Source organism: Montipora foliosa, chromosome 11 (assembly GCF_036669935.1).
Source record: "Montipora foliosa isolate CH-2021 chromosome 11, ASM3666993v2, whole genome shotgun sequence".
NCBI lineage: Eukaryota > Metazoa > Cnidaria > Anthozoa > Scleractinia > Acroporidae > Montipora > Montipora foliosa.
This window is the reverse complement of record NC_090879.1, coordinates 42,125,395-42,148,918: the sequence shown is the minus strand read 5'-3', so window position 1 is coordinate 42,148,918 and position 23,524 is coordinate 42,125,395. Positions and strand designations below refer to the sequence as shown.

General features: G+C 38.4%; 2 protein-coding genes across 2 annotated transcripts; one reads left to right on the top strand and one right to left on the bottom strand.

Annotated features, from left to right (window-relative positions):
- Positions 1 to 7,346: 7,346 nt before the first annotated feature.
- On the bottom strand, positions 7,347 to 16,587 carry LOC137975199 (mitochondrial fission process protein 1-like). The gene is made up of 3 exons (XM_068822287.1): positions 16,464 to 16,587; positions 9,657 to 10,026; positions 7,347 to 7,662 (listed from the first exon to the last, which is right to left on the bottom strand). The coding sequence occupies exons 1-3, from the start codon at positions 16,570 to 16,572 to the stop codon at positions 7,578 to 7,580; spliced, it is 564 nt and encodes a 187-aa protein (XP_068678388.1). The 5' UTR covers positions 16,573 to 16,587; the 3' UTR covers positions 7,347 to 7,577.
- Positions 16,588 to 16,699: 112 nt separating this feature from the next.
- On the top strand, positions 16,700 to 23,494 carry LOC137977667 (uncharacterized). The gene is made up of 4 exons (XM_068824956.1): positions 16,700 to 16,918; positions 18,479 to 18,808; positions 20,048 to 20,539; positions 21,290 to 23,494. The coding sequence occupies exons 1-4, from the start codon at positions 16,838 to 16,840 to the stop codon at positions 21,545 to 21,547; spliced, it is 1,161 nt and encodes a 386-aa protein (XP_068681057.1). The 5' UTR covers positions 16,700 to 16,837; the 3' UTR covers positions 21,548 to 23,494.
- Positions 23,495 to 23,524: the final 30 nt, after the last annotated feature.

The window sequence follows — 23,524 nt, the reverse complement described above, 5'->3', positions numbered from 1 at the left end:
GTTGAATTGTTTGCACTCGTGTACATCAAAGGGCAGTTTCAATTTAACGTAGATGAGCTCTAAATTGTTGGAAATACCAGCCCGATTGGTCATTTCCCACGATCTCATTGGCTTCGCCATTTTGGAACTATACCGTCATGCGGTTACCGTTGCAAAACGAAAAGCGCCCGAGAATTGAGAAACTGTCATCAAGAATAACTTGATTTTTCTGCCCTTGTTTTCCGTCAAAATTTACAACCATTTGTTAAACGTTAGTCAGCGGTTGTAAAGTTGGAGGCGGTATGTACTTGGTGTATTTTGTCATTTAGTGGTTATCTATTGCACGAAATTATCTGAACACGGTAAAACCTTCAGGGTTAGGATTAGGGTTAGCGTTAGGGTTAGGTTAGGGTATTTGTATAATTACTGAACGTTTTATAGCTTGTTTAAAAAATATTGATACAATAGAAAAGAGACACCAAGTACCTACCTTGGAGGCTGGCTTTAAGACATTTTAAGCCGGAGTACGTGTTTGTTAAGGTGGCTACGTTATTCAACCAAAGCCACAATTGAAGCCTTGGGACATTTAACATGACCGCCGTGCCCTCATGTGAAAAACACTGTCCTTCTTGAGAGTTTCGAGAACTTTTCTGTTACAATATCATGACAGACGAAAGCCTTCATCTTGACAGGTGAGTCGTAACCAGGTAGACTAGCAACACAATAAAAAGCAGTCAAGTTTTCCCAACGGGGTTCTTCAGAAAAGGCCTTATGTACGATGACGTCATAACCTCAAAAATTCACCTCTAAGCCTCGTTTGCACAAAATTATTCACATCATCTGAGCATGCAGTACTGTTCGCGCGTGGGTTTTCTTTACAAATTTGGTCCTTTGGGGTTTAGCTCATGCTAAAATTTACAAGTTTGGTTTTCGAATTCGAGGCTTGGTCATGAAATCAGCTAGTCAGACTGTCACGCATAAGGCCTATTAATTTACATGGTTTGGAAGTGCATTCCATGCTGCCGCTCCACGATATGCAAAAGATCTTTTTAACGAATTAGTTTTATGCTTGGGCAATTGCATACCGAATCTGCTGCCTCTGAGGTCGTAGTTATGCACCTCAGAGGTCAAACAAAAGAGCTCAGTCAAGTATTCAGGTACGTCATCGTGATAAACTTTGTACATCATGACCAATTGCATTTTCTGCCTATCATGCAGCGTAGGCCAATTCAATTCTTCTAGTATATCGCATGATCTAGTGCCCTTTCGTGATAGTGCGCGCTGCTCTATTTTGGAGTTTCTATAGTTGGCATGCTGGGCCCGGTTGTTCGAGAGCCGATTAACGCTAATCCCAGATTAAAAATTAACCAAGGAGTTTATTTCTCTACTCCCAAATGCTGTTCAACGCTGATATTCAGCACAACTTTACAACAGAAGTAGTCAATCTTGAAAAACAAAAATAAGCAAAAGAAACTCTCACCAAAAAGTTGAAAAAATGAAACAAAAGTTTACGCTAATCCTGGATTAAGTTAATCGGTTTTGGAACAACTGGGCCCAGGTGTTTTTGAGCAATTACCCCACACAAGGTTACAGCAGTCGAAATACGGCTGCACTAGTGATCGGTAAATGGCATTCAATGTTCCTCTGTCACTTGTAAGAGATCTAATTTTATAGAGCATACGCAAGCCATTTTGAACTTTTGTTAGGATGTGAGATATCTGATTATCCCATGACAGAGACTCATCAATATGTACACCGAATAAGTTTGTGGTAGTTTTCTTTTCTATGGGTTTACCATGATATGCTATGGGTCATGTCTTTGAATGCAGTGATGCTTCGTCTAGATCCAACCCTCATATAACTTGTTTTTGATTTAAATGTTGCAGCTAAGCCTATTAGTTGCTATCCATTTCACTATGGCTTCTAGGGCACACTTAAGTTTTGGTTCAATGCCACTGCTGGTACTCACACCGGGTACAGTTATATAGGTGTCATCCGCAAACATACCAGGACTAGAAAACTGTAGGCAAATTGGGAAAGTCATTAAAAACAATAACGGACCCAATATCGATCCCTGCGCGACACCACAAGTTATATATTCCTCATCAGACAAAACGCCATTAACATAACACTGTTGACGCATGTTTGCGAGGTATGACTCAAACCACTTTAAGGGATTTGCCCTAGATACACAGTATTTCAGCGGACAATATCTTGGTCAAGGGAGATTAAGCACGCAAGGTCTTTAGATCTCCCAGCTTTCTGCAGTAATCGTCTGTAATTGAGAATAGGTACTTCGCAATATAAATGTGACTGTAATGAACACAAGTTAAACGGGAAAATTTCCGGTTGTCGTCCGCGTCCTAAAAACGTCGCGTGCTTAAGGAGGCTCGAAATAATTTCTCTTGTTTTCAAACAAATAAACACATTCTGTCCTTAGATACAGTTAGGGTAATCATATCACGACGAAATTTGGCCAGGTTATTAAGTACCCATCATAGATTTCTCACATCACATTTTCCTCCAAAATAACGTTACCATGGCAACGGTATAAGGCTTTTTATTGAGACTTAAAATCAACATATATTGTCTTTTTTGAAAAAAAAACGGGAGGGTGAAATCTTCCCATTCAGCATTACCAGAAATAATCTCTAAAATATTTTTAATTCAACAAAATCTGTAGGTCAGTTTTTCAGAAAAATCAGTTTTTATTTTTATTTTTTCACCAACAGATCTTTTTTGAATTTGAAAGACAAACGTTTTAAATTAATCTAAGCTAACATGCAAAAAATGAAAAAAATTCACCGTCCGGAAGCCGTTTGTGTTGACCTGTAACTCCACTCGCGCGTGCACTCGAATGAGCGGGTGACGCATCACGGTAAATGCTGATCTTGTAACCCCCTCATTTTTCCTGATTTTGCAACTTTACTCCTTTATATCTCTTCTTCCGGACGGTGATTTTTTAAAATTATTTTTTTCATGTCAGCTTAGATTAATTAAAAACGTCTGTCTTTCAAATTAAGAAAAAGTTCTGTAGGTGAAAAAAAATATTAGATACACGTTTCAAAAAAAATGATTTTTCTGAAAAACTGACCTACAGATTTTGCTGAATTTTAAATATTTCAGAGATTATTTCTAACATTATATGGTAACCCTGAATGGGATACAGCCGCTGACACCCCGGACAAGATCGCAGACTTGTTCAATAACCATTTCACTTCGGTGTTCTCCACCTGCCAATCGAGAAAGTAAGGGAGTGGCCTCGAACAACGGCCAACTATACAACCTGTCATCAACGACATCGTGTTGCATGTCAGCGAGGTTGAGGCTGTTCTCAAGTCGCTAGATCCCAACAAAGCTGCCGGTCCGGACGAGATTCCAACGAGAGTCCTGAAGGAAACCGCTGCTACTATCGCTCCATCACTGTGTACGTTGTTCAACAGGTCCCTGGAGGTGGGTTACATACCTAGGGAGTGGAAATTGGCCAATGTAGTGCCTGTCCACAAAAAGGACGAAAAAGATCACGTAGGAGACTACAGGCCAATCTCCCTCCTTTTTATTGTTTCAAAAGTCCTCGAACGCTGCGTCTTTAACCGCATCAAGGAGCGATTAGAAGAACTGATTGTGGATTGTCAGCACGGGTTTCGGTGTGGGCGATCATGCGTCACTAACCTACTTGAGACCCTAGATCATATTGGAGCCATTCTTGATAAGGCCGGTCAAGTCGATTGTGTGTACTTAGACATGTCCAAAGCCTTTGACAAGGTTAGGCATGGCCTACTCATTAACAAATTGCGGGACGCTGGCTTCGGAGGAAAGTTGCTTGACTGGCTCCACGTGTACCTTTGTGATCGGCGCCGCAAATTTCCCTTTCGTAAACGGTCGTTGCCATTTCTCAGAACGGTCGTTGCCATTTGAAACGGTTGATGCCATTTATAACGGTCGACTACACACTTCACTTCAAAGAAAATTAAAAGGAACAAACTAAGAAAAAATATTAACAAAAATTAAGACAAAAAAGGAAAAAAAAAAATTTATAAAAGAAAAACTGGAGGAAAAAAAAAGAGTCCGAATATTTCAAGAGTCGAACTCGGGTTCTTAGCCGTCACCCTAAACAGAACCCTAACCCGACCCCTAACTCATATGACCAGCGAGACACAACTCCCAGTAACCGCAACCTTTTGAGTTCTTAGACCTAATGAGTGTAATTCAGAGCTAAAAAATGGCATCTACCGTTTCAAATGGCAACGACCGTTCTGAGAAATGGCAACGACCGTTTCAAATGGCAACGACCGTTTACGAAAGGGAAATAAGCATCGGCGCCAACGTATCACCGTACTGGGGGCAACTTCACGTGACCTTCCTGTTACGTCGGGAGTTCCCCAGGGTTCAATTCTTGGTCCTCCTCTCTTCCTGTTATATGTAAACAACCTCCCTGACGTCATCACCAAGAGTCAAGTGGTGATGTTCGCCGACGACACAAAGGTTTATAAGGAAATAAAGTCTCAGGATGATGGCGCCGCTTTACAACAAGATCTTCACAGTCTCTCTTTATGAACCGCTGCCCCTGGTTTAGCCTTCAATGAGAAGAAATGCAAGCTGCAATCCATTACAAGGAAGTGCAAGCCTATCTCCTCAAGCTATGAGATCAACGGCCGCACCATCCAGTCCTGTGAGGAAGAGCGTGACCTCGGCGTCTTAGTAGACTGTGACCTGACCTGGCGCACCCAAGTCTGTCATCAAGCTGCACGTGCTAACAAGTTGCTAGGATACATAAGGAGGAATGCCAGGTACATTCGAAGTACTTCTACAAGGCGCACTTTGTATCTTGGCCTAGTGCGTGCGCATTTTGCGTACGCAACTCAGGTCTGGGCGCCTCAAGCAATAGAACTAATTTCCAAACTTGAAAAAATTCAAAGACGTGCAACCAAATTTATTCTCCAATTACCTTTTATCACAGAAATATCTTATAAGGAAAGGTTAATATCTCTAGATCTTCTTCCCGTATGTTATTGCCATGAACCCCTAGACATGGTTTTTTTTTACAAGGCTACGCATAATCTGGTCCACCTTAGCCCATCCGTTGTTCCCGTCGTGCGCGAAAGCGCTAGAACGACTCGAGCATCCGCTTCTAGCTTTCCTATCTTTGTCCCCAAGAGATGTAGAACTACAACATATCAGAAATCTTTTTTTATTAGAACAACCAGAATCTGGAAACTACTCACTGGCAGAATGGACTTAGCTAATGCTACTCTTACTAGTTTCAAATCTTTACTTTATGACTACTACTCTCGTGCTGCCAGAATGAACTACAGTCTGGACAATCCTCGAACTATCTGCTTGAAATGCAGCTCCACAAGATTTCTAGATGCACCAATAATGTGCTGCATGTAAAGTGCTTTTATTTTCTTTCCTTTTTTTACATACATTTATTCCTGGGCCCGCAGTAATTGGCTACTCAGCTGTTGCGATGTCCCTGCCAAAGTTTTGTATATATTGTCTGTATGTTTGTTTTGCTTTTGTTTTTGGTATCATAAAGGCAAAGCTAATAAAAAAAATAAAAATAAAAATAAATAAAATAAATAAGATTTCACCGCCCCGTTTTTTCAAAGAAGACAATATATCTTGATTTTGAGGCGCAAAGAAATACCTTATATCGTTGCCATGGTAACGTTATTTTGGAGGAAAATGTGATGTTAGAAATCTATGATGGGTACTTAATACCCTGGCCAAATTTCGTCTTGATATGACTACCCTAGCTGTATCTAAGGATAGAATATGTTTATTTGTTGAAAAAACGACAAATTATTTCGAGCCACCTTAAGGACGTTCGCGCCCAAAATGTTCCCACGAACAGAATTTTTTAAAACGTGCCACGCAGAAAGGTAATGATCTACTTTTGCCAAAAATGCAAAAAAAATGGGGTGTCACTGTGCTTGTTTTCGAGATCATGAGGTGCACTTTTAGAAGATTCCGTTATTCAAGTAAGACGACCTTAGCTTACAACTGTCAGCAATAAAAAAGGTACATTAGTGAAATTTAGATCAGGTAAACGTACCCAATTCAACATAACTAATATAACAAAATAAACTTTTGCAGCTAATGTATTTTTCTGTGGTGAAATAGAACTTGAAAAACGATACATATTAGTCTAAGAAAGAAAACTTCGGTCGCACGAGAGCATAAAAGGCGAAATATTAGTAACTTCTCACATACAGAATTTTTTTGTTTTTTGGTAAAATGGACAAAATCAGGAGATGAAGTGATCTACGGGAACAAAAATGGGGGTCACCGAGCATTCAAGAGAGTAAAATCCAAACGATTGTCTATTCGCACTGTCACGTCATTGCGTGACATTTTCGAGAAGACCTGGGTTCACTGCTATCCCATGATGCCACACGCTTTCACGTTCCATTCTTGTGAAAAATGTTTGCGGCTTTAGCATCGTGTTTGCCTTCAAGGTCTGCGATGCAGGACGTGTGCGTGACAAGCGCGAAAAAAAGGCGCAGTAGCAATGGGCGAGGCTACAATGGGCGCGAACGTCCTTAAGCTCACCAATATCCAGTTTGAAGTCCGTAGTCCAAAGTCCACATTTCGCGAATCAACCATACGGTAAAGTGAGATCGTAGAATAATTGTTCACATTTAAAACTGTCGTTAACGGCGTTGACTCCAATCAAAACCAGTAAGCAGATGCTTTTCAAGTTTCTACGATGGTATTTAAAAATATTTGATACTTCTTCTTAACAAATTATGTAATTAGCCCGGTAAGATATGTACGATGACCGGATATTGCATTGCGTGCTCGCTTCCAGACACGCACTCAATTCTTAAATAAAATCTCCCCCTCTCTTAATATCACGTAGTCTTTCGTGGTCTAGCGGTCATCGAGATCGCCTCTGAATGAGGATATTCCTACTTGGGAACGACTGAATAACCAAATTAAGAAATTATTTGAAAACATAAATTACTATTGGCAAAGAATATTACGCATGCGCAGGAAAACTGCGACCCGAAAAAGAAGAGTCGGAGCAGAATCCTATACTTTGTTCTTCGAACAAAGTAATCATCAAATGCCCGATAAAGGAAAATTCCCATTTTAATTTCCAATCTGCATTCAGTAAGTTTGCTCTTTAGCAATGATTGCCGGGGGCAGTGTGACGTCAAGAGTAAGGGGGCACTTCGAGACGTTGATTGGCCTGCATCTAATTCAGTTTATCAACGCCAGCCACCACAACTCCATTACAATTATTCAATCTTTGAACCCTTTTCAATAGAGGGTACAAAGACACAAATACATCTAAATTTGAAACAAATACTTGTCTCCCCTCTGGAAATATAACCAGTTTAATGGTTCATTCTTACGGCTTGAATTGATTTCATCTTTAATATATTTTTCTCTGTACACAAAAATAATTCGAATGTTACAATCTCAGGTCATCTAATATCGTACATGAAATTAACCGCTGAGAGGCACAAAGGACGTTAAGTTAATTAAGTCAGTAACAAAAAAGAAACGTGGACAAATCGACAGTATGGACCTTTGGTGGAAGAAATGAGATGCCCAGGAAAAGAGAGAGGACAAGTTCCATTTTTTTTCTATTTGTGGCTGTGATCCAGTTGATGAGAAATTCCAAGTTTTCTTGAGACTTCAATCAAGCCATCCATCACATGATCAACAAGTCTGCAAAGAAAATGAACAGACTTGTCAAACTGAAGAGAAGTATTGATAGTAATATTGATGCTGTTTTTTTTTAACCCCTGAAAAACCGGACTAACGGAATGGCTGAATATTCAGCGTAGTTGTGGGGCTTTTCGACTGCGAAATATCAATAGCAATCGATATATTAAAATTCAGTCCTAAACAAGAGGCATCATCTCGAGGCTCTGGGGAATAAACTCATCCAAATCCTTATATTTATTCCCCAGAGCCTCGAGATGATGCCTTTTGTTTAGGACTGAATTTTAATATATCGAAAGTGGTCTATTAAAATAAGAAAAGTTATGCACATCAAATCAAGGAAAGGAACTTTATTTAAGTGTCTAGTCGTTCTAGCGCTAGAGGACTAATTAGGGACACTGGACTGAAATCAACAATCAACGCTACTATAACACTTGTGCTTAAGAATGTCTTTTCTCACGTATTTTTATATAGAGAGGATATTACACGGTGGCGAGAAGATATGAATTTTACGTTTGACTGGCAAGAACATTATCTCACTCGTTCTCTGCGCTCACTCGTGAGACATTAGGGACCTTTAGAATCTAGGACGAGGACGAGAACGAGTACGAGTTTGGCTGTCCGTGTTTAGGGAAAGTACTTAGCAAATTTATAACCCGTACAATTAATCTTACCATTTCTTTGCAGTATAGGTTGCTCAGTTATTCTTATTGCTGGTAACTGAGCCTTTTTTCTGATTGAAAAATGCTAAAACTGCTACCGTGTTGTTGACTTGTTCCAGACAAAACCTCGTACTAAAATGACGACGGTATAACGTTTTTCCCGCCAAAATGACGCTGGCTTGCGCGCGCTCACTGTTGAGAAACTATGAGAAAATCTCGTACTCGTAGTCGTTCTCGTACTAGAATCTAAAGCTCTCGACTGTTTTTGCCACGAGAACATAGAATTGATATCTTCTGCCACCGTGTAATTTTCTTATTATATGGACAATAATAAATATACATGGTAGAGGTCGAAAAAGAAGGCCTTGATACAAACACTGGGTATCAATACAAAAAAAAGGGGGGTGGGGGGTCGTGACGCCGATGCTCAATAACCCCTTACTAACCGAGTCCGAGCGCCGTACTGGGGAATTTTGACCCAAGGTCGTGGAAGAACGGACCGTAGGGCAGCGAGGTCGGTACAAAAACGACCTAGGGCCCACATTCCCCAGTGCGGTCCCGAGAAAGTGAGGTTAGTATTAAAATTGTTTATTATATGGCATTGTTTCTTTGAGTGACAGGACACTTCTCCACTTCCATCAGCGAACTTTGAAATGTAACCGTTTACATTTAAAACTAATTTCCGCTTGCTATAAATGTACTGTTGCGATGAAAATAGACAAGAAATTAGCAACGGAAAAAGATACAAAATGTTCAACGAGTGAGGACACTTACAAGAGGTTAAAATGTTGTTTGATTTCCAGGACAGGAACGAACGAGCAAAATATCTAAGTTCTTCTACATTTCGTTTCTACCATGAAAATTTCACTTTTAATGTGCTGTGCAGTGTATATATTACAGATATTATTTGTCCCATAGCTGAAATGGTTAGAGATGTGGGTCTATCCTTGTGATGTCACAAACCATTAAGCAAAGCAAGAATTCTTTCAAAACTGGGATGCTAGAACTGTAACAAGCTCGAAACCCCCTGTGTTGTTTGATGTCAGCATCGGGATAGAACCATAAATCTCTTTGCCTGGATAACCATATGCCAGTCTTCTCCACTTTGAACACCTTGTATGGGCTTTTAGAACAAATTTACAAGGAGTTAAGTACTAAAAATGAGTATTGGACTATTGCCAAAATAATTTGGATTTTGATGTGCTCTAAAGACAACAATGACTTAGTATCTCCTAAGAATAATATCATTAGGGCAAATAGTTAAACTATTATTAGTGTAGGACCATGTCTGGTAATTTTTTTTAAACATGACATTCTCGCAGCATTGAAACAAACCTGTCAATGGGTTTAATAATAATAGGAATTGCACTGAGACCAACCACTGTAGTGACCCACATTTGTGCCCCATGGGGCATCCTATGTACAAATCTTCTCAGCGTAAACCTGGATGCTGCACAAATCCTATTTATTGTAAAGCCTGGGATTATTACAGATGCTAGACCCTGCCAGATGGCAGCCTCCACAGCTGTTTCAGCTGCCTTCCTTTTCTGTAGGTAACTATTCAAGTGGGAACTTTGTTGGTAACACCGTCTACCCTTGTCAATAGAATCTGCCAAGCAATATGTTGACGCAACCGCATAACTTCCAAAGTAAATCAGCCGAGGGATGTGAGATCGGAACGCTTCACCAAATTCATTGGCGTAACCTAGAAGAGATATAATAGGAATTGTTATTTACTTTCATGTTTCCTCTTTGAATTCATGTGCCATTAAATGGCAGTTAATGGAACTCAATCTTGTTCACTGTAACGGCTTGTTAAAACTCCATTACGGCGTTTCAAAAATTTTAAAGAAGTCCTTAACAATCAACAGTGCTGCCCAAGCTTAAGGACCAGTTGCATGTACTTTGTGGCCAGTGGAGGGAAGGTCATTAATTTTTGTGCCAGGAATGCAAGGAAAAGCAGGTCACACATTTTCATGCAAGGGGAGGGGTAGGATCAGAAAAGTTTGAGCATGCCATCCAAGATACAGGGATTTATCAACTGACATGATATCCACCTAGCTTGCATAACGAAAACTTGGCTGAGGAACGGGATTCCTGACGGCGTCGTTCATGTCCCCGACTACAATATCATTCGTCGGGACAGGCAAACTGACTCGCATGGTGGAGTGTGTCGTTATATATCAGAAACAACATCGGTTTGAAGTACCAGCTTCTAGACGACATTAAATGTTGTGACCAACACGAAATTTTGTGGGTTCACCTGAAGCCTAAACGTCTCCCTAGAGGATTTTCCTGCATTGTTCTGGCGGTGGTTTACCACCCGAGGCAATCTGCTGCGAATGACAACAGTTTACGAGAATGTCTGTTTGACTCTTTAACCATGATGGAGGCCCGACTTCCCAGTTGCGCTCTTCTTAATCGCTTCAATACTAACAGCCTGATAAACATTTCCGGTTGAAGCAAACTGTTAAGGCACCTACAAGAAATGACGCTACACTTGACTTGATCATTACAAATCTTCAGGCATCCTACAACGATCCAGCCACTTTTGCACCATTTGGTTTGTCCGACAATGCAACAGTACTTGTAAACCAGAGAGCTAGAGCCAAGACTCGGAAATCAACTCAGTATATATTAAAGAGAGACCTATAAAAGAGTGCGCCTGAACACCGAAGACGCCCCCCTGGATGACTCCGGAGCTTAAGTCAACGATCATCAAGAGACAAAGAGCCTTCCATGTTGCAAATTCACTCAACAGCGCACTCCTAGAACTCTTAGAATAATACCAGTTAGACGACCCTCTTGTGCCACTGCCCTTGGAGGACGCACCCGAATTCCTGGTGGTACCGGAATATCAGGTTTATCAATTGTTGTCCAAGCTGGATTCAAACAAAGCCTGTGGCCCTGATGGAATCCCTAACGGGCTTTTGAAGGAATACGCAGTGTTTCTTGCGTACCCTATCACTAAAGTCCTAAATACCTCCTTTAAGGAACAACGCCTACCCAGCAAGTGGAAACTAGCTGATGTCACAACAATTCCTAAAAGGAAACCAGTTAAAGACGTAAATAAGGATCTAAGACCTATTTCCCTTACACCATGTCTTTTTAAACTGGCTGAGGATTTAGTCGTTACTAATTATGTCAATTATGTCAAGCCCGCCTCTCTACGAGTCAAAGACGATCGTCAATACGGCGCTGTACCGAAATCCTCTACGACCCTAGCGTTGCTGGAAATGATTCATTGCTGGACGAACGCTACAGATGGCAACGGCTCTTCTGTTAGAACTATCTTATTTGACTACAGGAAAGCCTTTGACCTGATTGATCATAAGATTCTTATCACTAAGCTAAGTACTTTGCACTTGCCGCAAGAATATGTCGATTTTGTGGCGGTTGGACCGTAGATAACAGGTTTCAATTGAACATCGACAAGTGTAAGGAAATTCGTATATCATTCTCTAAGAACAATGCTGATATATCTACCACTTTTATTCATTAACGGCCAAGAACTTGAAGTAGTTCAGAATGCCAAAATACTTGGAGTGACTATTACAAACAATTTTTCTTGGAACTTACACATTAACGAAACTATCAAGAAAGCGTCTAAACGACTTAAAATTTTCTTAAGGCCTGGCCAAACGCTCGCAACATTTCATCGCAACGTGCTATGAACCAGTGTGCACTACAAACCTACAGATTGTCACAGTTATTTGTTGTATTCATTGTCACATCCATCACATGTCAAAAAGACATGTCCAAAACAATGCTACATGGGAAATTGGTTCGTTAAAGGCAAGTAAAATCACCAAAAAAGTGCTGTCCAGTTTTAGTGCCCTGGCAACATCCGATTGTTTTACATCACTCGTAAACAGCATCAGTTAATATTATTATTTTAGCACCTTTCAACCAGAATCTGTAGAATCCAGAAAGGTGCCTAGAGGTCAGCCTAACCGAAGCCTTCTGTTCCAAACTGGATTCAAAATTATGTCTTCATCCATACACATATCCAAAACCGTGAAGGATAGTTCACAGATGCATTACTGCGCCTTTCAATAACATGCGAACTCTTAAATTCAAACGGTCAACCGATAAATGCGTTTTTCGCTACCGTCAATCAAATGTTCGGCGGCTCCGAAGCTTTCGACTACTGTCGAGCGCGCAGTAATCAAATCACATCGTTGAGCCCAGTTCAGTCAACATAGTCGGAAGCTGGGAGGAGCCACCGAACATTTGATTGACGGTAGCGAAAAACGCATTTGTCGATTGAGCTTTGAATTGTAGAGTCCGCATGTTATTGAAAGGCGCAGTAAGCTGAAAAAAAAAAAACTTTAACCAAAACAGGCGATCTGGAACACCGGAATCATAACGTGCAGGCACAGATGAAATTCATTAATTTATTTCACGGCTCTTTGCCATTGCCAACTCACTTGCTATTTTAAATTTTGGCTATTTTAAATTTTGGCAATTCTCATTTTGTAATCTAATAATAATTACTTTAAATTTTTAAAACACATCTTTATCTCAAACTTAGAAAGCCAATGATTTTACACATTACTTAAATTAATACCTCATCTAAGAAGTCCCCAGATTCTACTTAAACTTTCATTTCAGCTTACAATCTTATTATAAAAGAGCCAGATACAAAAGTTGGACAGGGTCAAGTTGAATTGCTCACCTTGGATTGATGTAAAAAAAATGATAAGGCCTTGAGAAATCACTCTAGCCCTAATCTTTGAGCTAACTTGGCAAATATCGAATAGTTTTGCCTTCCATGGACATACAAGAACTTTTTAGACCACACTGCACAACAAGCCATTTTTTGACCTCTTGTAAAGCGAAGGAGTGTAATAATGAATAGAAGTACATGTAGTGTCCTTTTCTGACTGAAAAAAAAGTTGAATCACTGAAACTAGCATTGTGATCACCTCCATGAACAAAAAAATGGACATACAGTCAAGTACTTTTTAGACCACACCACTCTCTAAACAAGACAAACCAGCCTGACAAAGTCTCTTGTAAAGCAAAGTAATTTGTATCAAAGCACTGCTCAAGTTCTTATAGCATCCTAGCATAAGCCAAAGGAGTGTGATAATGAAGAGAATAATAATAATTATTGTCTTGTTTAAAAGGACTCAACACAAACGGACAGGTTGTGTGATTTCACACCTCTGTAAGTTTACCACTCAAAGAAAAATAAAACAGCTCTATGGTTCAGTAGTTTAACAGGTGGAGTCATACCACAAACTAAACCCAAGACTAGCTATTTTCCAGCAAATAGTCATAACTCGGGTTTGATAACTTTTCCAACTCATGGACAAAAAGGAACTTTAGTGAAAACTGCAGTGGCTGTAGATGTCTGTGGCAGGAGCTGTTAAATATCCTGTGGAGACTTTTAAACTTATGAATATTTAATAAATAATGACCATTACACAATTATTATTCAAGTGCAGCTACCATATTATCACTTCTTTGTTGGATGCTGCCCTACACAAAACACCTGTTGCATGCTTGAATAGCCACTTCAATTTGCCTGGTCTGGTATTCATATATAAATTGTTTTGACAAAAGACCTGCCCTTGTTTTGGTTGATGATCAGGGACACAGGGAATCAATGAACGCATTGTCAACCAGTCTTACTTGGTAACACAGGAATGACAACAAACTCTTCATCCAGGGGAGCTTCTAAAACTCTCTTAATAAGTAAAGTGCTCATGAAAAAAAGCTGATAGCATGATGCCTTGTAACTGTTAATATGAAGGTTGGTAATTTAGTTTAAATAACCTTTTCCTGTGCATACCATTAACTTAGTCGCAAGTTTGCTTGCATGCACTTTTATTTACATGGAAGCTCACATCCTTCACTGCTTCCAAGTACACTGAGATGTCACCCATGACCACTTGCTTGCTACTGCTGTTGAAGCATAAAGTACACTGTGCAATGCTCTATTACACACACAAGCACATTGAAAATGAAGTCTTGGGATTTAACAACCTTATTTAATTAAGAGGTGACAACATGTTGTTTGAAGAAAGAAAATAAGACACTAGAAAGTTCTGTGCATTGCTTGCAGGTCTCCTTATTATAATAAATAATTATGTGAATTCAATGTGAACATTTTACTTTTTCCGTGACACTTTTTTGACTGGTGCACATTTTGGTGCTGTCATTCTTTGGTGAATTTTAAACATACATTGAAGCTTTGTGGCTTTTGAGAACTCAGTAACATTACAGGATAAAAAAAATCAGTTAGCCCATAGTACTTAAAGCCCCCATTGACAAATAAAATCGTCTGGTGTTAGATAGAGTAAAATCTAGAAATCCCACTCTCAGAAGGGAGAGGGGCATTAGCTTTTTAGTATAAGTGGACCTACCAGAGATGTTATCGGCCCATTCACCTATAAAGCTGCCCCCATTAACAAGTAAAATCGTCTAGCGTTAGAGTAAAATCTGTAAGTATCACTCTTAGGAGGGAAAGTGTTAGCATAGAGCTCAGTGACAAACAATTTCTATTCACTTAACCTGATGAATCTTGGCCCTTTTAATAAGCCCCAATAGCGCCACTTTTAGATTTTACTCTGTCTAATGCCAGACCATTTTACTTGCAATGGGGGACTCCTCAGGGCTTAAAGGGTTACACTGTAAAAAGTCCAATGTCACTAACTTCAAACACTTCTTTGAATAAAAAGAAGACAAAAGTTGCAACACATAACCCTACAGTACGGAGTATGTGTTGATTTTTTTTTTTGGTACTACAACAGGGTTATTTTTAAGATACACATTCTGTAAATGCAGTTGCTGAATTTGCTCTAAACTTTGGTGAAAGTCTTTACATCTCTTCAATGATATTCATGAAGATCTTTGAGGATCCAATAGCTAGCTAATGAAGATCTTAACAAGGATCCTTAAAAATTCTTGCCAAGATTCTTGAGGATCAACTCTCAATTTTCTTGCAAGATCTTGAAAGACCTTTAAGTATCCTCAAGAATCTTGAAGGATCCTTCACAGATCTTCCCAAAATCTGCAAGGATCCTTGAAGCATCTTTTGTGGATCCTGCCAAGATATTTAAGATCTTCTAGGATACTTTGCAGATTTTGCCAAGATCTTAAAGGATCCTTTGATCACAATTTCCTTGATAGAAATCATGATGTCTAGAACTGCACCAAATTAGATGCATACCAGTTTTGCTTACCATTACAAAGTTTACAAAGTATTCTCTTAACTTCCTTGTCAAATTCCTTGTTCTGAAATACAGGACCAATGAATGTCACCTTTAAGTTAAGATTTTGGGTGGTACAGTAAATTAAGTCCTCCAGTAAAGGCTGTTCATGAACCCCTATGATACAAATGCTCTCTTGAAACAAATTCTGGCCCATTCTGGCCATGACGCTAACTGTGTTGTTGTGAAGTAGTTGGTATTTAGACTTGAAGAGACAGTGAGGTTTATCGAAATTGCATGTACAGTATATCCAGTTATAGGTCCATTTCTGGACATGCAGAAATAATCCTTAACCAAGATATTGCATAAAAGTGCAACATTGTTGTTTTAATTCTCCATTATACACGTTTTAGTGATGCCGCTGCTATGGAAAATGCTTAAAGGACACATCAATGCCTATCTTTGCACTCGGATTACAAAGATCACACCACATCACTACAACTGAAATTGCAATGAAAGAAGGGAATCCAGTCACAAGATCCCTTGCAACCACTTAAGTCAGAAGTCAGAAGATGACTTCCGCTCAGGTTTTCGAAACGTCAGTCAATGTCATCTCAAACCTAACCCTAACCCAAACATCTCAAACAGTCCTTCTGAGGACTACACTCACCCGAACGATCGTACTTTTCTTACAGTATCATGACATTGTAAATTACAACCATGAAAAATAGCCTTCAAAGTTGGTTGGATAAAAAGCAACTTTTCCATTCTTTGTCAGGGAAAACTACAAAAAGTTGTGGGGCCAAGCAATCAAGTTAACCAAAAACAGAACGCTAGAGTAGTCTTATCTAAGAAACAAACAACAGGATGTAGAAGAAATGGACAACAAACATTGTTGGGTTCGGATAAATTAAAGATCGAGTTCAATCCATAAGATCTCCAAAAAGTTAGTTTTCCAGAGCTATACGGCGGTTTTCCTTACCTAGATATCTTAACGGCGTATCCCTGTAAATATCAACATCTCTGGCTGTTCTGATATTTGAAATTTCCTCTTGATCCGCCATTCCATCATTATCCCATTGTCTTGTCATAGCCCCCACGTCGTATTAGACTTCTCAAAATGTCCTTCGGCACAAAACAAAAACGAGGCTGGAGTATTATTGCCAACCAATCAGAGAGCGAGAATTTGTGTTTTTCATCACCATAACAAATCGGCATACCAGTATAAAATACACAGTGGACATATAATTATTGTTGTTCAGCATTATTTTAAGTACCTCGGAAGAAATATTTTGGAAGAGACTATCGAGTCAGTGGGCATTTTATTTTGCAAGGCTCTTCCTTTTCACGCTGATAATGGAAACTTCAAGGATCTCCCGTGGAATGATTTCATCCCGTAATGAACTTTCGTCGCCACCGTGCACAACGGCAAATTATGTGAGCCTTAGCTTTTAGCTTAGTTTGAGAGTTGTGAAATGGTCATTGTTTTACCTTTTTGAAAGTAACCGAAAACCCTCAATTTGGCTAACCCTAGACCTAAAAACCAACCTTAGGCCTAGGGTTTATAGCCAAATTTAGGGTCTTGGTTACTTCCCAAAACGTAAGACAATGACCTGCAATGTGACCTGTGTTTTAGACCCGCCGGTGAAATGCAGAATCAAGCGAGAAGTAGGTTCATAACGGTGGCCTACTGTAAGGCCAAAAAAAAGCAGTCCGTTTTAAGCCACTGAGCCAGAACTTGCTCGCTACGTACTGGAGAATTTAGCATCGAGTTTTAGTACGTGTCAGACCGCAACAGAAAAGGATGCATGAAATTATTTTGACTTGTCTCTCCCTTTTGACAAGTTTCTTGATTTCTGTAGGTATACAGGTAGAAAGTAAGCCAAGAATAAGCGGTTTCTTCGATTTGTCGCAAAACACAAATGTCATTCTATACGTTTTTGCAGAAGTATAAAATCTCGTGGTGATAATTGTGAGAGAGGGACTGAGGACCGGACATTGTAAAATGCAGACTGCAGACCAGGGATAAAATGCAGACTGAGGTTATGTAACTGTTGAAATATCGTAAACCCTTTAGAAATGCTAACAGTTAAGCCTAAGTATTGTTTTATGCCTAATTAGGCCTAAGGTTAGCATTTCTACAGGTTTGGGCTTTTTCAACAGTTACATTATTACCTCAGTCTGCATTTTACCCCTCAAGTCTGCAGTCTGCATTTTACACTGACCGGATTGTGGACAACGAGTGGGGGTAATCGGTCACTTAAAGTAGTCTAACCCTTTCACTGCCATAAATGCCATTCACACTTATAGATTTTATTCTGTCTAACGCCAGACGATTTTACTCGTCAATGGGGAAGCCCTCGGCGGTGACAAGGCTAAAATGATGTTTTAACAATGTTGCGTCTTTCACTGTCTACTTGTGGAAGAAGTGGCTTTTTTAATTTACCAACATGAATACAGTTTTTTTGTGGAAGTGACATTGTCTTTCACAGGCATGAAGTTATAAATTATAGGTCACACAGGAAAAATGAGGTTTTTGAGATCAAGCATTAAACTTGTAAAAACACATGGGTTGATTTTTTTTTACTTCATTTGATTGATCCACACAGAATTTACATTGATACTGGTGCATAATCATGAAGCTAAGTGTCGATATCTCTTCTATTTCAGTATCTCTTCACGGGCCAAAATGTACATACATGTACCCACATTCAAAAGACTAAAGATTAGTGTTGAGTCTTTAATAATAAGGATCTAAATATTATCATTGTTTTGTATTACATTTGCACAAGATCTACATGTAGGGAATCATGTAGAGCTTCTGTACGTCCCATCCACTTCTTTGATGTTATCACTCATTAAGTCTTCACTAAAGGAAGACAGATATTGAAATGCGGTGAATTGGCTGGCTTTGTCCATGCCTTAAATTTGTTAACATTACTATACTTATAAGACTAGTGATTAGTGACTTTTGCATGAGTTTCAATTTGATTTTAGGATGGAATTGAAAGTTCAGAAAACAACATATGGGAAATCAAAGAAGGAAGTACCAATTTCAAGCAAGACAAAGAAAAAGGGAGAAGTAACTGTTGTGAAGCCAATGACATTGCTTGGCAAAGGAATGGATCAGCAACTAATATTTCTTGTGTATCCAAACAAGTATTGACGGCAGTGAAGACCAATGCTGTGGCTTTCCATATCCCTGCAGGACAAGCAGTTTGTAAACCCCCTCCTAAACGTTTCTGCAACCAGACAAATGAAGGACGGGAAAATGTCAGTTTGGAATTTCTCACTGAGAAACAAAAACTGGCTGAAAGACGAAAGAATGTGAGTGCTGTGCTTTATGGCATAATTCTGAGAACCTGGGAATTTGATTTTTGAGTAGAATTGATAAAAAATCCCTTCCCAAGAATTTTTTAGCATACTAGTTTCATCTGAACCTCTTGTAAACTCACTTTCAAGAAATAAAAATAATTGGTTCGTTTTTGAGATAGAAGAGTTTATAGGCAAATAAGAGGGCATTTTTAGATCTATCCTTTGTTGCCTTGGTGACCTGAGTTACAAATGTGACACCAATGAGTGGATAGTACCACACCTTTCAGTTATATGAAAGTGTCGGGTACAATGTAGATTCAATCCAGACCTTCAAAATGGCACAGTTTGTTGAAACTGGTTCTTAGCCTCCTAATAAGATTTGGAAAACATTGTTCACCAAACATTTGAGAAAAGCATCATTCTGTTTAAAACAACTTTTGGAAAGCAGGACTCTCTCTATATTTTTCAACTACTACATGTAGTAATCTGACAGTCTTTTGAGTGTTTTTCGATCACAAATTTCCTAAGTTACTGCTCAACAGGGTATTTTCATGACTTGTTGGGCAAGGGGATTATAAGTCAGCAAAGGGATTGATCCATAAATCCCTTCTTTAGGCGACGTATATCAAGGACATGTACATCATGCAAAGATACAAATTTATGTTTGAGTGCTGATCATATCTCTCACGAGTGAGCATTATAATAACATCACCTTAAAACATCAAGATAACATTCATATCCCTGCATTTTATTTTATTTATGTTTTTAATGGCACATAGTTTTTCAGTGAGGTAGTAAATTCCACATTTGAGACAGTCCTTGGTTTCTTATTAAATTAAATATTCTAAAAGGACCAAAAAAAGTGATCATCTCGACTGGAGACAGTCTCTGTATCTTTTTCTGATTTATTAATGACACCAGTAGCCGCACAACTTTGCATGTGAACAGTATGTACTAATCTGCTGTTATGTCTGTAACCATGACAATATCAATATCTACACATTCATGTGAATTTCACAAGTATGTTCACTTTACGAAATGAAGATCTCCAATTTTCGGAACAAGAAAAATACTCTCACTGGTATTTCATTGATATTGATATCTATAGTAAAGAAAATAATGATGAAGATGATAAAGAAAAAGATAAAGATAAATCATTATCTTTAGTTAATTAAAGCTCCTTTAATACATTTGGAAAGACACAATTGCACAGTCATATAGTGTGCTAATTCATGGTTATCATTCTCATAGCAACTTCTGGAGCAGCGACTAAAGAGAATCCATGAACGACAAGAAGCCGCAAGAAAGCTTGCACATAATGTAGAAATCCTTCTTCACCAGAGATTCATTGCAGGAGCTGGAAGAGATCTCAGCCAACAAATTACACCCCAAATGACCTCTTCAGAACTATTAGCCACTGCAAGGCATGTTGCCAAAGATTTTAGCAGGTTAAAATGCCAGATGAGAAAAGACTTTGATTTTCAACAAGAGACCAACAACAACAATATCTCACAGAAAGCACCAAGATGTTCAAGGACTCACCAGATAAAGAAGCACAGCCAAGAGGAAGGTTCTACCAATAACAACAACAGGAGTGTTGCATTCACGGTTAGCTTCAACGATGACAAACAGCCACTGCCTGAGGTTCCCAAAACACTACAAATGCTAAGTAAGGCAAAGAAAAGCAGGCTCACGGCTCAAGATTTAGAAGAAAAGCAAAGAAAGGCTGAGGAAAGACGAAATGTAAGTTAAGTGATTTTTTTTAAATCTGGAAAAGTAGCCAGTCTAACAGACAAAGGTATTTACTTGATTGGTTTCAATAGCATCAAGGCAGCAACATGTGGAGTTCATTAGTAACAAAAGAGCTGCAAACTTAGGGAATTAACACTTTATTCCAAAATGGTCACCATTGCAGTATCCATTTGTTTGTTATTAGCTCTTGTTCTCTCGTTCTTAAACTTCAAATTCAAAAGAACATTGAACCTCGAACGCGGCAACAAGGTGCTAATTTGCAAGCAAACAAAAGAATAAAAAATGGTAGCCATTTTGCCAATAGGGTGTATTAAACTGGAAAACAAGAATCTTTTCAGTTTGCATTTTGCCAGACCTTTAGCAATCTCTTTACTTTCTCCAAGAAAGACTCTGCAATCCACCCTCACCCACCCTCACCGAAAAAAAATCCCACTTTTGTTTCCTTCAGTCTTGCACACATAACGTCTTGTAGCTGGTCTTGGATTCACTCAAAGTAAAGAGAAATAAAAACCAAAAACAAAAAGATTAACTCGACAGGGCAAAATATAAGTGTTGGGTTGAAGATACAACCTCACCATTATTAAAATTACTACACCCCTTATATGAGACTCTATAATTTGCAACTTTTTTTTATTGCTAGGAATGCCAATTGGCAATTTTCAGGGTGTTGTCAATATATGAATAATTATTATTTTTTTATTAACTCTTGTAAATTAAAACAAATAATCCTTCTTTGACCAGCAAAAACGACAGGACAAAGTCAGTAGGGTTATAGCCAATCGTGAAGCACTTCTCAAGCTGGCCTCAGACCTAAACACATTCATGACATGGAATGATCCAGAACAATGCAGCCTTGCTAATGGTGGAGATGACAAAGCACCAAGACATCAATACCAGGCAGCGGAATTAGCAAATGATATTGCCGACAGCTTTGACCAATTAAGTCAAAGGTACACCAAAGATTTAAAGCAAGCTGAAGGATATTCCTTTTCCTGGTAGAGTCTACAGTAAATGAAGTAAAGTCAACTTTTGTTATTAATAGCACACAACCTTGGGGCTTCAAATGACCCTTATACCAGTTGAAAAAATATTATCATACAGAGCATAGTGGAAATGCATTGAGATGTAGTTTCTTTTAATTACAACAGACAACTTAGCCACATTGAAGGACACTCCTGCATTCAACAATGACAATACTGTCTGGCTGTAGTTTAAGAATGTTTAGACGGTTCCTTTTTGCTTTAAGAGTATAGTAATTGTTACAATATATGAGAATGTCAACTAAAATTAATAATATATTACCTGTATTTTTCGTTGATATTGTCATAAGAAGACTCTAAAAGCAAAAAGGAACCGTCTAAACAAATCTTAAACCACAACCACAATCAGGTAGTACAGTCATGCACTGTTGAATGCAAGAGTGTCCTTTATTCAGAGACCTGTCCATTGGCTGCACTTAATTACTGTATCAGGATCAGGAGAAAATACATGTAAATTTTGTCCTTCAATGTGACTATGTTGTCTGTTGTAATGAAGGTTGAACAATAACAGTGTTAGATGTGGGTCACTGAGAAGTCTCACAATATGGAACCTAGTAATAACAAGATTTATTTCAACACTAATAACTTCTTTGTAGCAGTGTTGGAGGATTTAGCAGCTGTCCACAATAGTGGCCTGCAGGGATTGTTTTGCTTTTTTTTAATAAAAAATTGCGGACTCTGAAGTTCAACTTACAACCACCTGTTTGACTCTTTAACAGTGTAGCTGCCAACAAAGTGAAACAAAATCAGGTAAATCACATCACAGGATGTGATCAATTACTTAACATCTTCCACTGCAGATATAAGAACAAAATAACTGATTGAAATTTATGCTTCAGAGTTCACAAGTTAATGAAAAATGCATAATTATCTAAGCACCATGGACCCCATTGCAGAGCAATAATAATTAATATAGCTAAAAATGAATAATAATTATTATTATTATTGTAACTTGTGATGTAGTGTTTTTTCCTCATTTAATGTTTGGAATAATAATTATGTTCAAAACTGTATAGGTGACATTTTATTGAAAGCTCTTGTTCATATGTACAGTACTATTCTAGTTGTAAATAGGTTATTCCTACTTTATAAAGGCCCTTTTTCTTTTCAAGTTTCATAATACATGTACACAGTCATAAACCACTGAAATCATAGTGATTTTAGGATTGAGTTTTCGACAGCAGTCAACCAATAGTTTGACCTTGAACTAGCTGGAAATAATGTACAAAAACCAAGTGTAGTCAATTTGTTTCCCCTTACTATTTTATTTTGCTTTATAAACTGTTTTGTGTGTAGCCACCGTTAGAGGACTGGGGGTTGTCTTTCATTCCAACACATTTTTGCCAACTTTTATGTTTTCTCTAAAATAATGCACCTTGGCATAAAGAATATTAATTTTCTTACCATTTCACCTGGGAATTATCTTTACATACCAAAAAAGTTAATTTGATATTATGTGTTGTAGTTAAAATTTTGGTTAAGAATTTTTCAAACTAGTTTGTTTTTTTACTTTCCTATTCTTACATACATTATCATAATTTGAAACAAAGAAAAGTAAAACCAACCAGTTTGAAAAATAAAATTTTTAACCAAGGAAAAAAAATAACTATAGCACCTGCAGTGTTGTTTAAATTTAACAGGTCAGTACTGATGGTAGATTAAATTGCGACAAATGCTTGTAATGAACATGCAGATACTACATGTAGATATTGGCAAGAACATTAATTTTATAGAGATGTACAAGTAAAAACTGTCAAAGCACTATTAAAGATTTAAAGTAAATAAGAGTTAGTACTCATGGGTAAGTTCATTGATTTACTCTGACAATAGTACAACTGTAAAAGTAGTACTTTATAACACAAGGAATGTATTTACACCTGTTTAAATAAACTAGAAAATAAACAAGCGAACATCGACTTGGGTTTGATGGTGAAAG

Bases quoted from the DNA above. Each gene is read 5' to 3' on its own strand.
- LOC137977667 (XM_068824956.1), top strand. From the start codon at position 16,838: ATGGAAACTTCAAGGATCTCCCGTGGAATGATTTCATCCCGTAATGAA. The intron at 16,919-18,478 runs GTGAGCCTTAGC...ATTTGATTTTAG, and splicing joins CGTGCACAACGGCAAATTAT to GATGGAATTGAAAGTTCAGA. The intron at 18,809-20,047 runs GTGAGTGCTGTG...TCATTCTCATAG, and splicing joins TGGCTGAAAGACGAAAGAAT to CAACTTCTGGAGCAGCGACT.
- LOC137975199 (XM_068822287.1), bottom strand. From the start codon at position 16,572: ATGACAAGACAATGGGATAATGATGGAATGGCGGATCAAGAGGAAATT. The intron at 10,027-16,463 runs GTAAGGAAAACC...TATCTCTTCTAG, and splicing joins TACGCCGTTAAGATATCTAG to GTTACGCCAATGAATTTGGT. The intron at 7,663-9,656 runs GTTTGTTTCAAT...TTTTCTTTGCAG, and splicing joins ATTATTAAACCCATTGACAG to ACTTGTTGATCATGTGATGG.